Source organism: Anthonomus grandis, chromosome 2 (genome assembly GCF_022605725.1).
Source record: "Anthonomus grandis grandis chromosome 2, icAntGran1.3, whole genome shotgun sequence".
Taxonomy (NCBI): domain Eukaryota; kingdom Metazoa; phylum Arthropoda; class Insecta; order Coleoptera; family Curculionidae; genus Anthonomus; species Anthonomus grandis.
In genome coordinates, this window is record NC_065547.1 from 14729626 (window position 1) to 14748015 (window position 18390).

The 18390-nt window shown below is 35.7% G+C and overlaps 1 protein-coding gene across 8 annotated transcripts in view; it reads left to right on the forward strand.

Annotated features, from left to right (window-relative positions):
- Positions 1-18390, forward strand: part of LOC126750378 (cytospin-A-like) — a 240202-nt gene that overhangs the window by 203157 nt on the left and 18655 nt on the right. For 7 of the 8 annotated variants that reach the window (XM_050459990.1, XM_050459989.1, XM_050459991.1 and 4 more), the window contains one exon: positions 11053-16714. The exons of the other annotated variant lie outside the window; for it this stretch is intronic. In XM_050459990.1, coding sequence (XP_050315947.1) covers positions 11053-16589 — 5537 coding nt within the window. In that variant the 3' untranslated portion in view covers positions 16590-16714. Of the gene's footprint in view, positions 1-11052; positions 16715-18390 lie in introns of those variants that run through there. 8 annotated transcript variants of the gene reach the window in all.

An 18390-nucleotide genomic window follows, 5' to 3' on the forward strand; every position in this document is an offset into this window, starting at 1 on the left:
AAGAGAAGAATTTCAAGCCATTCCTCTTTTATCATTAGTTTCATAGGAAGGAATCTACTTTTCAGGAAATATTAAGCTGCTGGAATTCTTAGTAATCACACCCATGCCTTCATAACTGGAGCTAAAAGGTGCTTCTCCATGTTACAGAGGATAAAAACTTTTCCTAACTTTACCTTACTCAATGAGAGAAGAAAGATTAAGTGCGTTGGGGATGTTACTAATAAAGCAGGGCGAAGATTAGATTTTAAATATCTTTCATAAGTATAATATTTAAATTTATCTTTATTTTATATGTATGATGAGGCTAAAAGATTTTTTTTTGGTATCGCGGTTTATCATAGTATAATATAGTTCTTTCTCATGGCCATTGCTAATATTGTGCACTGCTTCTTTCAGATGATACAAGCTGCAACTGTTCCCAAGTCGGCCATATGCCTTCTTCTTAATTCGCATGTTAGGTTGTCCCTCGAGATTCGTGTTTTATGACCAAGATATGTGTACCTATCCACCAAATTCACCTCACTGTCACCCATATTAATATTTCCACTAAGATTCGTCATAAATTTCGTTTTTGATATATTAACTTTTAGCCAGACCTGAGCACAGCACATACTTGCTGAAGATGTTCCAGCATTTTCCTCATATCCTGATCCATGTTAGGTTTAAGTCATCATTTAAATCCTTACCGCTCCATTAAAGCATCCCGAATTCCAGAACAGTGATAAACAGTTTGGGTGACATACTATCACCCTATTGTATCTCCCTAAACCCATTCTTATGTAGTTGGTGCAGTTTTACCATCATTGTAACATTTTTATATATGTTATTATATATTAGTTTAGTAGTGTAAAGCCAGATTCTCACGGGTGGTGTATTTGGCCAATATTTGTCAATTGCGTACACTTGTCATATAGTGTAAATGCTTTACTTGTGCAATTATTTGTCACTGGAAATTGCTAGCCGTTTTCCCGTCGTCTGTCGGTAAAATCGCGGCAAGTCAAAGGAATCGCCAGTGCGGCGTACACTTGACAAGTCTGTTGGTCTATATTTCTGGCGCATTCACACGATACGTCCAAACATGGTTCATTTAGTTCGCTACTAGTGTTGTAGAAATCCGGATTAATACAATATCCGGACAGTATTGATTCGGATGAATTGAAAATTCGGGTTTTTCATCCGGATTAATTCGTCCGCTTGATGTCTCGCCCGTTCGGCAAATTATGCCATGTTTCGGGCTCGATGCTCGACCGTCCGATAAACGTTTTTTATGGCTGTTTTTCGAATATATTTCGAAAAACATATACATTTCGTTTTTACATACTAAACTAAAATAGCTAATTATGTATGTAATAAATCAAGTGTATTTTAAACGATGCAAAATATCAATACAAAAATGCTTTGTCCGATTGCCGGGTTATTTTACCGGACGATTTAATTCGGATTCTCTTAGCCGGTGGAAGGTGGAACTTCGTGAGCCTCGTGCAAGCTCATACAATTATTTCATTGTCGGTCGAACGGGTCGACGGGCGTGTGACGGACGATTTAGATATCCGGATTGATTCGGAATAATTTGATATTCGGATTGAACGGACGATTAATCCGGACTCTTCGCATCACTATTCGCTACTACTATTCATTCCGTATTTAAAAGCCGGTAGAATAGGTACGTGTTGGAATAACAATATTTTTTACAAAAAAAAGAATATATATAGTTTTACAGAGTAAAATAAAATTGAAATAGGAAATTATCTAGATAAATATATAAGAACACATATTTACCTCTGTTGACATCTATTTAAAGAAACCACCCACCAAATTATTTTCTTATATATTTTTTTCCTCCTTAATTTTAGATAACAGGCACTCATTACAACAAAAGCTACAAAAGCCGCGACCATATTACGGCTATCCATCGTGGTTACACTAAAATGTTCAATAAACCAGTGTCCTGGCGTATTTGTTTCTTGGTCCAATTGTTAATCTTATACGTCGTGTGAACGCTTTTACTTGTAAAAGACAAAATATTTTGGTCGACTTGCCAACTACACCAGTATTAGTATACTTGTCAAATACACCACTCGTGGGAATCCGGCTTGACGATAGCCGACAAAACATTTTTGCGAGTAGTCTAATAGCGAAATCTATTGGGGAAAAAATGTAGTACGAATGTGGAACCAGGGCAAAATTTACAAACCATTGGTAGTTAGTGCAGGTTTGTGTAATCCATTGGGGCACCAAGGTGGCAGTTTTTGCACCCAGTTCCGCACGAGCTATAGGAGGTCGTGTGACTCTAGTTCCTATCCCGTAAGTAGAAAACATGGAGGTTATTATTTAGGGAATTTGGTAAATAATTGCATATAAGCAAATTAAAATTTAAGGGAAGGTAACGTAAAAGATAGCATCGACTAACAATAGCAAATTTTTGAATTGTCTCCTCAAGGCTAAATCCAAAAACCATTGGCAATGTAGCAATGCGGTTTTTTACCTGAACCGAACCAGTGTCGGTGCCGCCCTAGTGCCGCAATTTTTTTTCCAATGGATTTCGCTATAAGACTGCACTCAACTCAACGGTGTCAAAGGCCTTGTGGAAGTCCCGAATGGCAATGACAAGCGGTCTATTGATTTTTCGATCACAGTTTTGAGACCTTGAAGATGGTCATTGGTTCCAAATCCTCTGTGGAATCGGTCCTGTTCTATTGGCTAATTTGTTTTTCAGTCATGTAATAACAATTCTCGAGAAGAGTTTATAAAAGTGACTAAAGGTTTGTTCTCACAGCAGTAAGAAACAAGTTTTCGACAAATAAACATGCGCAATAGAGTAAAATGCGTTCGCACAGGAACTTCTGATCGGTTTCAAATCAAAAGTTTGATGTTCTTACACACATTTCTGATCGTCATCTGATAGTCAGACTTGTTTTCGGATTTATTTCAAGCAAAGTGTCAGAGAATTCGTGTAGCCAGTCAACGCCGATCTTCGGAATATGAACATCACCTCTAAATTGTTGTTTGTATTTTGTCGTTTTGTATACTCCTTGATATTCGTTTTGAAAATTGTTTTTTAAATTGTTGGATTAGTCTAAAAATATTAAGAAAACATTAAGGAAATAGTGATTTTAAATCGTCAGAAGAATCTGATCAGAATGTTGTTGATTCCGAGTTATTTTGATTCCGACACAGACTTTTAAAGAAGATTTAATTGAAGAACAGATAAAGCCCAAAAATCAAAACTATTTTGATGAAACTGTGTCCCAATTTAATAGAATAGAATTTCTCGACTATTTTAGAGTAAGTCTTGAAGTAGCAAATAATCACACAACCTTAAACTCTATTAATAATATACAGCTATTTCAAGGTTGTAGTATAATTTTTGTTTGTTTATGTTTGATTTATTTTCCCATTTCCCACTGGTATAAAAAAGTGAGGTTATTTTTCTTCTCCACTTAACCCGTATTTGATGTTCGCACAGACGGTTTCAAATCGATCAGAAGTTGTAATATTTTACGCATGCTCATCAAGAATGGTTTGGAAACAGTTTCAAACTTGTAAGAAATTTGCAATGAGAACAAATCTTATGTAATTGGTCGATAGTTCTCCGGTTTTTCAGTATTTTTCTTTGGGTTTGGTACTCTGGAAATCAATATTTTGTTACTTGTAAAGACATATAGCGTGGATCCCATCTGTCTTGTTTTAGAATTAAGAAAGTCTGTGGGCATTTTACGTTTGTTTTTCTTCATAGTGTTTATGTATGTAAGCTTGTTTTTGATGAGATAGTATGAGAGCTCTATTGAGGAATTTTAGTTATCACCGCTAATATTTTTGTTGCTTCCAAATATGGGCTTTATAATGAACACCATCAGCTTGCTTTGGAATAGAAAACCGGTTTTCTTCTTCTGTAATATTCTTTAGTGAATCAAAAAATCTTTTGGTAAAATAAATATATGTATCGTATAGACCATATTATTTACACCTGCCCCTAAAACCGACCAACATTTTGCCAATAGTTGCATTCACTCCCAAACAGTAAATATTGCATAAATAAAGTATCTTATTAGTAGCTATTAAGACAGCGAATCTTTTTTGCTGATATTACCAATCTAAAAATTTCTCTACAAGTCCTGTCTGTTAAAAAGATTTATTCAATAGCCTCATTATTCGACTTTAAAAAAGCAGTTAACAGCAAAAATCCCACCAAGCCATTGATTTTAGCTGAATTTACCTTCCTATATTCTGTGCAATTTTCACTAGCCAGGCTTAGAATAAACTTTTAAATTTGTGTAATGCACAACGGTGACTAGTATATCTTTAGAGAAAATTTGTCGACATGCGTTCACTGGTTCAATATAGCTGATGTTCTAATATTTGAACAGGCTGCTGTTCTTATATCTCAGATTAATTCAGTGTTTTTTTCTGTAGAAATATTTGCAGAAATAACTGGTTCATTTGTTTCACTATTCTCTTCACTTTAAATAACCCGCATCTCCTCGTCATCATTATCAGGAGCACTATAAGGAAGCTCACTAGCCATTTCGTGATCCCTTGTCATGCTATTCTCAAAAGTAAGGAGGATCTGCATCTAGATCTGAAAACTCTTTATCAGACTCTTCAAACCATCTTTGCATAATTTCTTCAAAGTTAGAACTGAAACATGACAGGTATCATAGGAAGGTACTGAAAGACTCACCCTGTTTAACAAACGAAGACGGAATTTATTAAGTATTTTATATTTGGTGCAGTCTGACGGACTCGGCAACGCTGGTGAAGGGTTAATTTATGCATTTTCGATGTTTTACAGAAACTTCTTCTCAGATTGATACACGTTTAAATTACCTGATTAAAGCCAGAAGTACTGTCGGCTCCTAAAAAAATGTTAATATTATTTGGAACAAAAATTATATTAATTTTATTATTATTTATAATATTACTCAATATTTTGATTTTCAAAATATTTATCTTTTATTTAAAAATCCATAGTTTTCTTTGATTGATGGCCAAGGAGTTTGTATTAAGAATGACGAATCTAAGCTTAACAATTAACATCGTAAATTTACAGTGTGTTCGGAAAGTAATAATGGTGAAAGGGTTGGTGGAGCAATTTATAAGCGTGAAAATTCGTCAAAATTGTTCTCTTGGATCAGATTTTTGATTGTCACACCTTAAAAATTCATATCTTTTATTATTATTATTATTATTATTATTATTATTATTATTATTATTATTATTATTATCATTATTATTATTATTATTATTATTATTTTATTATTATTTTTTTATTAGATAAAAGCCAAGAATAATGCCTACCATTACAATATTTTTTTAATAAATCTTCAAATGTCAGCTTCCAAATTTAAACACTAAACATGTGATGAAACATGTTATTGTCATTGAGTGAAGGATAAAACTGATCTACCTTAGGAGAACATTCTAAAATTAAAACGAATTAAATCATGTTCAATTTTTTTTTTAATTTATCCTGGAAAAATATAAAACCAACATAGTAATTTTTATCACCTTAACAAAAACAACAAATATTTTTGGTATTTATTTTGTTTACAGTATCTCGTGTACCTGCTTGTATTTACCTTGTCTATTACCTTCTGATTTGGATTTGTTGATTATGGATATCAAGTTAGAGTATGCAGACTTTCTTGTGGACTTTAAGCGAATTGAGCCGTGATTGTGTTGGTGATTAACTGTTTTAATATGCCCGTGCGGTATACCGCTCACAAGTATGCGAACATTGATCTAATTTATGAAGAATGCAGAGGAATTGGTTGGAGTTGAAACCTTTACCAAGACAAATCCAAATTTGTTACGATATCCTGATTATCGTGAGGGATACACTGCCGTTCTCGAGACTCCGTATTGATTATGTTGATCAAGTTTAAGACAGAAATTGAAAATTATGCGACTACTACTGATTTCAATATCACCCATACCACGTGCAATGGATGGAGCAGAATGAAAAAACCTGCTGCTTCGGAGCTATGAACCTACGGGTTTTCTGCAGAATGTTGCAAAAGAATGGATAGGATTTGCGCTTTTTAGATAATGTACTGTGCTCAGATCGATGGTACTGGATTTTTTATCCGGCTCATTTGAGAAAATATCTAAAGTCATTTATATAATTGTTAGATTAAATAAAAGTTATAGTTTCAAAAATCATTCTCCAATATGCACTAACTATACACCGATGAGGAAATAGATCTATTTTATGAGTGTGCCTAAGTTCATTTCATTTAAACTCATTTTATATTTTTGGGTGTTGACTTGTTACAGTGGGTCTAAAGTCTGATGTTTCTGAAAACTCGCTTGGAAAAGTCCAAACGATAGGAGCAAGAATCCATCTGCATTTCAAAAAAGAGCGATACAAAATGGTCAAGACAGTTAAATCCTGAAATAGATATATACATATATGAATGAATGAGAAAAGATAAACACCTTAAATGAAACCAGAGTGAAGGCCCTGACAACAAACATCATAAATATTTTCGAGCAATCAACAAGAAGACTGCAAGAAAGAAGAAACAACAGACGTGAAGAAAAAACTATAGCGGAAGAGCTAAAGGAAATAAAAGAAAATGGAGTAGTGTCTGACTCCAAAGCAAACTTACGAATGGAAGAAAAGAAATATGCACAATGGGAAACAAAGATGGAGAATTTACGACCAATAAAAAGGTAATATTAAATATAGTGGAAGAATTCTATAATCTCCTTTACAAAAATCAATATGATGATAGTGAAGGAAAAAATCCTGCATCGAAAATTGACATTGTGAACCAAGAATCAGAAAAACTTTTTGATATTACTATAGAGGAAATAGAATATAGCATTAATAACACTAATAAAATGCAATGAAAATAGGAGGCCAACATCTACTGCAAAAAATTAAAGAGCCTTTTAACCTCTGTCTATTCAACAGTAAATAATCTTGTTTTAGATATAGCAGAACTAGCGAACTACCGACCAATAAGCCTCTTATGTCACCTTAAAAAACTGGTTACTTGGATTATAACCACCCGATTGGAAAGTAAATTAGATATCTATCAACCTGTGGAACAGGCAGGGTTTCGTCGTAGATTTGGAACGAATGACCACCTCCAAAGCATCAAAATACTTATAGAAGATAGTGAAGAAACAGTCCATATTTGCAGTGGAGTCGTAGATTAAGGAAAAATGAAAATCCTCCAATCTCCCTCCACTTATTTATTAAATATTCAATTTAAAAAAATTCCCGACATGTTTCGAAATGCGGTCCTTGTCAACAACAGAATGTAAACAAATAAAATTAAAAATAATAAAATTAAAAAAACAATAATAATAAATAAAGAGACCGCAGGATTTTCATTTTAACTTATAGAAAAGACAATCGAATACAGCAACGCTTTGGTAATGACATTCGTGGGCTTCTTTCGATAGAGATAGAGCTAAACTCATTGTGGAATTGACTTCAGAAATGTAGAGTCGACTACCGATATACTAAACTTATCCACAATATCTACAAAAACACAACATGGCGACACGATGTCATCAAAACTGTTTATTACAGCCATGGAGACTGCATTTAAACAATTGGACTGGAGTCAGAGAGGTATAGATGGCAATAACATATGTAACTGTTTTGAAGATGATGTAGTGCTATTCTCGGACAATCTAGAAGAAATCCGACTGATGTTGCAGGACCTGCAAGAGGTTTTCATTCACCTCTTGCAGGTCCTGCAAGTTAGCCTTAATTGATAGTATGTCAAAAACAAAATTCATGACAAACCTTCGTTTCCAGCTGTGGCTTGAAGATTGGCGGAGGTGAAATTCAAATGTTAGATATGTGTACTCTGGTCTATATACTATACTACTATACAGGATGTAAATAAATAGATAGCCAAAAAATTCAGGGGTAAATTTTAAGAAAAAAACTTGATATGAACGTATGTCCTAAAAGGCGTAACTTTTGAGATACCGGGTGGTAAATTTAATATAATTTGGTATGCATTTTCTATGCATCAAAAGGCATTTTATGAGAAAAGAAATTAAATAATTATAAAATATGTTGAAATTGACCACCCCTTGCCATTATGCAAGTGTCTATACGTCTCCGCATTTGTTGACGAATCCGATAAAAAATTACGGGAGAATTTTGAATTACGGCAAATGAATAAATGATCGATTTCTCAAGTCATCAATATCCAATACCGGAATCCTGTACACCAAAGTTTTTAACTAACCCTATGTGGTAAAATCCAGTGGATTCATATCGGGTGACCGAGGTGGCCAAAACTGAGGACCGCCTATCCAACGGTTTTTCTATCTCGGCCTATCGAAAGATTTGGATATGTTTCGTCTAAATAACGACGTGCTAATAATCTAAAATGGGCAGGAGACCCATCGTGCATTAACCACATTACTCTTCTAACATCTAGGGGTACCTCCTCAAGAAGTCCTGAAAGTATGTCTTGGAGAAAACGAGTGTATGTTTCCCCATTCAATCTCTGTGGTAGAAAATGTTGTCCAATAAGGTGGTCTCCAATGATTCCAACCCATACATTTAAACAAAATTGTTGTTGGTGATGAGCTTCAACTATGGCATAGTATGGCATTGGGGATTTTTATCTGCCCAAATGTGGTTATTATGGTAGTGAATGATTGCCTATCTGGAAAATTAGCTTCGTCGGTAAACAGGCAGAGGTTTTGCTCAATGACTTCTAACATCCAACGAGAAAATTCAAGGCGCCTAGGAAAATCTCGTGGTAATAGAGCCTGAACTTGTTGTACGTGATAATAACTAATCCTTTAAAATAGTCTATACCGTCATATGAATGACATGTAGCTACAGACAAATTTTTCTAGTACTGGTGTCAGGTTGTTCATCAATTAAATTAAGTACTGCTTCTTCGAATTCCGGTGTTTTAATATCGCTTTGGCGACCACAATCATGCTTTCTTGGTTGAAAAGTTCCAGTTTCTCGTAGTATTTGATGAAGGCGTGCAATTAATGATGCAATGATGCGGTGTCATTCGTTGATACATTTCAGCATACATTCTAGATGCTTGCAATGAATTTCCGTTAGCAAGACCATAAACAAAATGCATATCGGTCATTTCTGCATTTGAATAATGTGCCATTTTGATGAAATGGATCAAAATTGCACAAAAAAGTTTATACTTTAAAGGAGGCAAGAATTGACAATCAGCCAACAATCATCAGCAAATATTTAACAGGTTAATACAGATTAATAGGTTAAAACATTATTTAAAGGGTTAAGTAAAAAACAAAAAAGGTTAAAAGGTTAAGTAAGCAGTGGTGTGCCTATATATTTTTCATCAAAAATATTTACTTTAATCCTTGCACGAACATCACTGATACAAATTTAAAAAAATAGTGAGCCTCAGAAAATGCCTTTTGATGCATAGAAAATGCATACCAAATATTACGAAAATATCTACAGGGGTTTCACAGGTATTGTAAAAAAATATATATTTTTCTTCAATCTTTACCACCCGGTATCTCAAAAATTACGCCTTTTAGGACATACGTTCATATCATGTTTTTTTCTTAAAATTTACCCAAGAATCAGCCCCCGACATTTTTTCGCATCTATTTATTTACACCCTGTATATATACTATATACTATAGTCTGTATACTATTATTGGATATGCGAACTAAAGAGAAGGTTGGTGTCTCTCATGGGCAGCTTTTAGAAGGCTTAAAAACATTTACAAGATTGACATACCCGTCAATCTAAAAAGAAGGGTTTTCAATCAGTGCGTTCTATCAGTAATGGGCACATGGGTAACATATGGCTCAGAAACACTAATACCAGCAACAGCTAAAAAATGTAGAGTTATACAGAGGAAGATGGAGAGATTTTTGTTGTGACCTTAGAAACAAATTGGGGAGGCCTATGTTTAACAATAGACACAGAGGCCTGAATAATGATGATAATGATGACTGTGGTCTGATAAGAGTATATGGACATGCATAATTTACCTTCCTATTTATTGGAGAATCCCCACCTCACTCGAGAAGAAAGACGACCGGAGAGAGATTGAGAACCGGTATCCTGAACAGACGTGTAATTGGTCCATTCGAATTACCAGACCATCTGAACTGATATTGTTATTTACATTTCTGTCAAAACGATTTACCACTACTTTCAGATGTTCCTTTGGTCACTCGCCGAATACGGTTACAAGATGATAACTGCCCAGCACATTATGCCCTTCAAGTTCGTCGTTACTTATGCTTAGAGATGGATCGGGCGACTTGGTCTAATTTTATGGCCTCCCAGGTGTCCAAACTTGAATCCCCTCGATTTTTTTAATCATACTTCTTTATACTTTAATAGATTTGAGATAGACTTTTATCAATGAAATAGTTATTCAGTGTTGCAAAACTGAAATCAGCTAATCTAAGGAATATCAATCTTTAAGGGGTAACAATCGAAAATCTGATCGAAGAGCACGATTTTGACGAATTTCCTTAAAGTTTAAATATCTCGAAAACCATCGATTTTTCACTTTAGTAAATTTATATTTTTCTCAACGTTTATGAGCTGCTCCATTAGCCTTTTTAGTGTTATCATTGGACTTCCGACACCCTGTATAAATTTTTCTAAAGTCAGTAACTTAAAAGAAACAAATAAAAAAGTAATAATAATAACAACAAACTTAATAGTAAGCACGCAACAAACAAGTAAGGAAAATAAATAAGAGCAAAATCTTAACAAGTGAAGTGGGTTCAGTAATATACAAAATGTTGTCATATGTATCTTATTGTCTTATTTATAATATTTTAAAATTCAAGGCAAAAAAGAAGTGGGATCACTTCATCTCTCTTTTAAGACACACCCAACTTATTAATCTAGTTTTAGCATCTTAAAATTATTAAAACCAAATATTCGGGGTCGTAGACTAACCAAAAAAAAAAACACAAACTTAGGGCATTTTTGTGACGTCAGTGCTTCAGTGTATGTGTGTCCACTCCTTCGCTTCTGTGTCCGTTTCGAGAAACTTTGGCTTTAAAAAAACAAACACCATTAAAAGTCGTTTTTTCTTCAGGTGAAAAAACGTCCACACCTACACAGACAGACATCATTTTAACACCTCAACTAATCGCGTTGGCCAAGAATTTGGATCCTTCGATACCCAACCGAGTGTCCTTATTGGAGAAACCTGATACTACTGGAAATATGGAGAGACTGTTTCCGATCTTAAACCGGAAGTGTAAAAGCAAAGAAAACTTGGCGGATGTGTCCACTTTAAGCGGACACAGACGACAAAGGAGTGATAATAGCTTGGGTTTAAAAAAAAGCAAAAGCAAAGATGATTTGCGTGAATACGGGAAGGAAAGAGGGTCCAGAGGGTTTCTAAAGTGGAACAGAAGCAAGGAGAATTTGAATGTAGAAGACGAGCCTAAAGAGAAGAAGGGTTTCTTCAAAAGAAACAAAAGTCAAGAGGATCTGGACAAGCCTAGGAAAAGTAAAGACAGCTCAGGCTCCTCGGAGGGCAACAATTCCCTTACAAAAATGATCAAAAGGCGCGAAAAGAAATCTGCAAATCGCTCGAAAATAACGCATCCAAAATTCATGTCAGTTGAGGAAGAAATGCTGCTACAATCCTTAGACAGTTGGTACGAGAACATTGATCAAAACACACCGGATGAACTACTTACCCAAGAAGAAAAAGCTGTAAGAAAACTGAAGGTTTTATACGAAGATGACACCCTAAAAGAAAAACCTGTAGCTCACAAACCGAAAGAACATCTAGCCATAAGCAAACCTTTACTAAACTCCGTTGTCCTCAATCCAAAACTAGAACAAATCTGCCGGGATCCCAAACTTATCACAGTACATCCCGAAGTGAGAGAAAGCGCCTTAGAAGACTGCTCTACAAGAGTAGAAGAAGAAGTCTACACAAATATCCCTCCCATATTTAAAAGCAAAAGCCTAGAGGACATTAACGTTTTCGAAGAGTACCGCACTGAATCCTCTTTGGCCCCAGTACTCTACGGCCCCACCAAAGTAGACACCACACACTTTAAAAGGGTTTTAAGCGACATTGACCCAAACGATTCAGTATCAAATCCAAGAAGATCAATAATGTACCATGAGCTACCCAAACCTAACGTCTATATCAATTACGAGAATTTGGACGAGATTGTGGGTCAAATACCGAGAAACGTGCCGGAAAACCGCCTTACTGAGGAGCAAAAGTTCGCCAAAAAACTGAAATCCGCTTTGGATGACGCCGAAAAGAAAACCACATTAAAAAAAAGCAAAAAGAGTCTCAGGGGTCAAGAGATCAGCGCGCCTACAAGAGAATCCGTAGAAAAAAACTGGAAATTAAAGGAAATCCTCTTAAACCCGAGGATAAAAGCAGCTGAGGAGCCACGGAAACGTCATAGTACCGATATCAGTAGCGACCTGGGAAGCCCACAATACGCACGAAACTTAAATAACAGCAACAGCAAATCCTACGAAGACATATCCTTCTCATTTGTGCCTGAGAATACTTTGCTCCATATGCACTACGGAGAACAGATCAAAGCCTCGAAGTATACCATAGAATCTTCCAGCTCCTCCAGTCAATCATTCACCAGTGCTGAATTTAACTTGGATACAGGCACAATCGTTGAAAAAGCTGATTCACTATTGTACAATGATACAGTAACACGCACCAAAGAAGCAAAAGTAAAAGAGCTAAAGCGCGAGCTAAGTGTACAAGAAGAAGAAGAGATACACCATCCCAAGATATTAAAAGCCAAGCAGCAGTATGAGATCCAGCTTCAAGAATCCTTGAAGAGAATACATCATGATGAGCTCAGGGCTAGCTTGAGGAAGCAGCGAGGTATGGATCAAAACGGCAATTTTCTACCAGTGAAATACGAAGACGTTAAGTTTGAAGAACCAATAGTAAAAATCGTTCATTTTGAAGACCAACAGAGCACATTGAGTGAGGAAGGCAGCTGGTACTTTGAACCTGAGGTGCCCATAGCTTTCAGAGATAAAACTGACGAAGAAAATCTTGATGATGAGAGTCCTGAAGCCAATAACTGTTCATTTAATGAGGAAGATCAACTCAAAGAATATTACAGTCTAACACATGACATTGGCCATATGACAACTTTAGAAGATTATCCAGCCATCCAATCACCAACCTTATCTTTTCACAGGCACAGTTACACTTCCCCCATAAACTCACCGATACCTTCAACTCATCGTCTCTCACTACCATCTCCAAATGTATATCTCTACGAACAAACCTTGAAAGAAAACCGTTATGGAGTCGTCTCTCCACTGAACTTAAGATACACTTATAGACATGTGGTGGAAGAATACAAAGAAAAGTTTCCCTCCGAAGAAGAGATTTCACCTAAAACCGAAGTGGATTATGTAGAAAACACTGATGATTTCATCGATGAGTTTTTCCGGCCGGTGTTTGCTCCCGAGGAGTCCGAAGGCGTTGTTCTAAGAACCTCCGAGGTGAACTCCAAAATAGACCAGGAAATGGAGGAAATTATGGAGAAGTATTTGCATACGAGAGCTTCTTTGTTAGTGAAGAAGCTTGATGAGCCAGCACCGAAAACTAACCTAAAAAAGTATGAAACTATGGAGGAATTAGGCAAGGCAGGAGAAGAGAGAATCACTGAATCAGAAGATGAGCCACTATCGTTGCAAGATCTACAATTTATTGAAGAAATGAAGAGCAAATATGCCTCAAACGAAACGCTTACTGAAGATGAACCGATAAAAGAGACGAAGTCTTTGAGTTTCCAGTTGAAAGAGAAGAAACCAAGGCCACTATCTGAACTTAATGAACAAGACTTGGCTTTAATTGATGAGATTAGTAGACGGTCAGCTAATTATGAGGATACAAATCCAAGGCCTTTTGAATCTAGCCAAAAAGACTGTGTTGATGAATTGACTAGGAGGCCAACTAAAGATTTGAAAGATGAATCAATTGAAATGATTGAATCAAGGCCATTATCAGAAACTGTTAATGAAGCGTTACGTTTTTCTGATGATATTAGAAGATCAATTGAAAATGCTTCCCATGGCGAAGAATTGATAAGAGAAATAAAACCAAGGCCCTTGTCTGAAACCAGTGAACAGAATTTGCGTTTTATTGATAAAATTACTCCTTCAGCCGACGTTGTCATAGGTCCTCAATCGCAGAAAGAGATTAAACCAAGGCTATCGTCAGAAACATTCAATCAATCCTCACGTATTTCTGATGATATTACTAAATCGGTTGAAGATCATAAGTCTTCAAATTTTGCTTATCATGAGAAAGATATAAAACCAACGCCATTACCAGAAATCATTGACCAAGATTTAGCTTCTATTGATGAAATTAACGAAGAATCTTCTAAAGATAATGTACCTCCTCAATTGGTTTTCCATGATGATGAATTATTAAAAAAGATGAAACCAAGACCAATATCAGAAGCCTTTAATCAATCCTTACTTCTTTCTGATGAAATTGCTAAAACAGTTGAAGATGATAAGGTTTCTCAGTTTACTTCCAGTAAATCTGAATCAACAAGAGAAACAATACCAAGGCTCTTATCTGAAATCAATGAACATGATTTACGTTTTATTGATGAAAATACCAGGAAATCAGCTAATCCCCTGGCTTTTCATGAAGAAAAAACTAAATCAAGGCCACTATCTCATATCAACCAACAAGACTTAGCTCTAATTGATCTAATTGATGCAAGTATCAGGAGATCAACCGATAATGCCTCTACTTTGGCTTCTCCAGAAGAATATCCAAGGCCACCATCTGAAGCTAATGCAGAAGATTTACATCATTACAGTGTATCAGTTAAAGATGATAAGTCTCCTAATTTTGCTTCTCATGAAGATAAATCAAGGCCATTGTCTGATATTACTAGAAGATCTTTTAATGCGCATACACTACAACAAGAGATGACACCCAGACCATCATCTGAAATTCTTAAAGCATCAGACGATATTCCTCCACCTTTGCCTACTAGTCCAGTTCCAACAAAAATAGAAGAAATAAAATCTCCAGAGTCCTTGATTCCTGTCAGAAAAGAGAAACTTCTTCCTCCAAGTCTTAGACCAAAGAAACCTGAAGACTTACCAAAACAGTTCACTTATGGCAATGTGACTTTTAGGAATAGCAGCAAAACCTCTTCGCCAGTCTCAGAGGCAAGACAATCCAAGCGACTGTCTGAGCTAATGTTTAAAGAAACGATTTTTGTTCCTACTGAGCAGGAGTCAGAACCATTTACACCAACACGCAGTTATAAGCAACAAAACAGTTATAGGGAAAGCGTATTTGTTGCTAGTCCCACTAGCAAGATCCCTACTCCGAAGTTTTTTTTGAGCAAATCCAAGTCTCCATTCACACCAGAACCTATAGAGAAACCAAAGTACCAAAGCTACAAAGAAACTGTATTCGTTTCTGAAGAATCTCATCAACGAAACTCTTGGACGGATTCTCTAAAAGAGGGTCTACTGGACAACGATAACTCTTATGAGCCAGTCTACTATTCAAACGTGTTATTCCCCTCGAGAATCCCAAAGAGCGTTTCCAGTTTTTCTTCTATTTCAAAAAAACCTCTACCACTCCCAAGAGTATCTTCGTTCAGGTCACAAGAGCACCTGGTTGCTGGTATCAGTGACACTTTTGACACTATGTCTAGCTCAAATGAAAATTTCAGTGAAGTAAATAAATCCTCTGAGCCCCAACCGAATAATGAGATTGCGGGGGATCGTGTGGCAGAGGACACGAAACCCTTACCCCCCGATGTAAATGACTTGTCCGCCGATGCCATTTTGGTCGATCAGAGCAAGGCTCGCACCGATATATTTAGGAATACAAGTCATCATGAGGAGCTAGAGCTGGGTAAAATAATGACTGAACAGGAAGAGCAAAAAAGTGCGAAACCTCCATCACTTGAAGACGAATCTATCGAAGAGGTCCCGAGGAATGGGGAAGAATCTGACGTGAACCTATTCCATATGGATTCGCAGGCTTCCTGTGATTCTTACCTTGAACTTTTTAAAACAAAAGAGAGTAAAGAGTTTGATATTTTAAGGGGGAAAAAGCCTCATAAAACCTTTGCTGGTTTCACTTATGTGGAAGAAATTTTGGCTGAAGATGCGTCCTCTATTAGCACTGGAAACTTGGATGATCTTAGCGAGGATGCTGGTCCGAAGATAGTAGGGTTCGTGCCTCTGGATAATCAAACCACTCCAGTTTTCACCAAACCTGCAGAAAATGTTGGTGCACTTGCACAAGATGAACCAGTTGATTCAGAGTCAATAGCAAAACCAGAGAAAGTTGAGGATGATGACCTGAATTCCTCAGTGGAACTTTTGGCGAAAAAACCCTCAACAGTAAGCAGCAGAAGTCAAAGTAGCAGCAGAACAAGCTTCTCCCAAGCCAAAAAAATATTTGAGGCTCTAGAGGAGGCACATAAAGACGAACCGACGAGACCAAAGAGTGCAGTCAATCCTAAATCCCAGCCGAGAGTTAGTCTGAGAGATTCGAGGAGCCTGGAGCAGATCAAGCCCAAGAGTTCCGACAAGGAGAGCATTGGGGAGCGCGGGCTATTGCAGTAACCGTGTTTTATATTATCATTGATAATGATATTTTTAATAATAAAGTATGCGCTAGCAGTACAATGTTTGTTTTTTGAGCATTTTTATGTGTTTTTTTGTTAAATAAAATTGAATTTTATTAGAAAGTTGTTTTATTGTGTGCAGTTGGGCAAATAGTCTGAGATTAATAACAGATAGACTGAAGGTCTTTTATTGCACGGAATTTAAAAAAAATCAAGTTTTCTCTATTACCTCGAGAAAAGTATTCACTTTACGCACTCCCTAAAGATAGTTTATTTTCATAATGCAGTTTATGAGTTTTTTTTATCACTATTAAATTGATGTTCGTAAAAAACCATTATGTTAGTATACCACTTCTTACCCGAATGGCTATTTTTGATTGATAAAATGATGAGAAATTTAAAAAACTAATAAGAACGTGGTGTGTGGTAAGCAGTGGTTTGTCATTTTTTAGTACATTGTCTTATTGGAGGATTTTACTGTAAGTTGTCAACAAATACTTGATGTTTTAGTGGGCAGATGAGAGTGTTTCGTAATTTAGTACCACAGTTTGAGAATATTTTTTTCGCATTGTTTCCATACGCAGATGAAGTGTTTTGTTTGGGAGATTTTAATATAACCTTACAAGTTTTTTTTTAAATGACAATTTTCACCAAGTCATAGATGAACCTGTTCGAGTAACAGGCACTGTAAACATTTTAATCGATGCGATATTTCATATCAGGTGATAATATTGCTGACTAGTCATTTGTCTAAATTCCTTGTTGATGAAAATATTTTATCCGACACTGCGGCGTTAGAAAAGATTTTGGTACCTCCTTAGCATTAACTACCATTTTGTATGATTTAATGCGGATAACAGATAAAAAATGACCTTGTATCTTGCCGCTTCTGAATTTTTCCAAAACATTTAATACCATTAATCATAATTATCTGGCTTAAATATTATGGCTTTTCACCACCTTCATTTCCATCTTAGTACCAAATTAATGTTTCAAAGTATATATTTCATTGGAATATATTCTGATCAAGCCGATAATACCAACCTGTCAGTCTGGATTTAGGAAAAATTTTCATGTCAGCATGCCAACATAATATAATAAAAATAATTCTTTATTTGGCAACAAAACGATTATAAAAATCACAAAGCAACGTGAAACAGAAGTGGCTATATGCTGCCTAATTTAGAAAGTAAATAAGTTTATTAGATAAGCAAAAATACTAATTGAACCCTATGCTGGAACAACGTTGTAACCGCCAAATATTGTTTTGTTGGGAAATCGAAAAAAACGAAAAATAACCGATTGCTTAATCAAATGAATTTAATATATGGCTAATATCAATAATACTAAAGAACTTAACCATAGAGAGGCATTGCAGACTTGACCACTTACAGAATTCGGATTTACGAGAATATTTTCCTTATTTCAATAAAACAACGTTGTATATCCACATCGGTTACAACATTGTTTTAGGGAAATAAACCTGTTACAACGTTGTTTTAGGATTAAAAATAAAGTTAAAGTGAAAAAATAATTTTTATTTTTCATGTCAATCAAAAATAAAACGAAACTACATATTTTCAGGCACCGCTTTTAATATTATGATAGAAATTGATATATTTTAACGGAATATAATCACACATAAATATGTTATAAGTTGGCAAGTTTCTCTTTTTTGATTGGAAGAGGTTCATTATAGGCCTCCCGTAGGTCATTCAGAGATACTTCAACCATCGTTTTTTTGGGTGATTTTAGCGAATACGACATCCATGATTGAATTGTGTTATGGGATTTTCTTA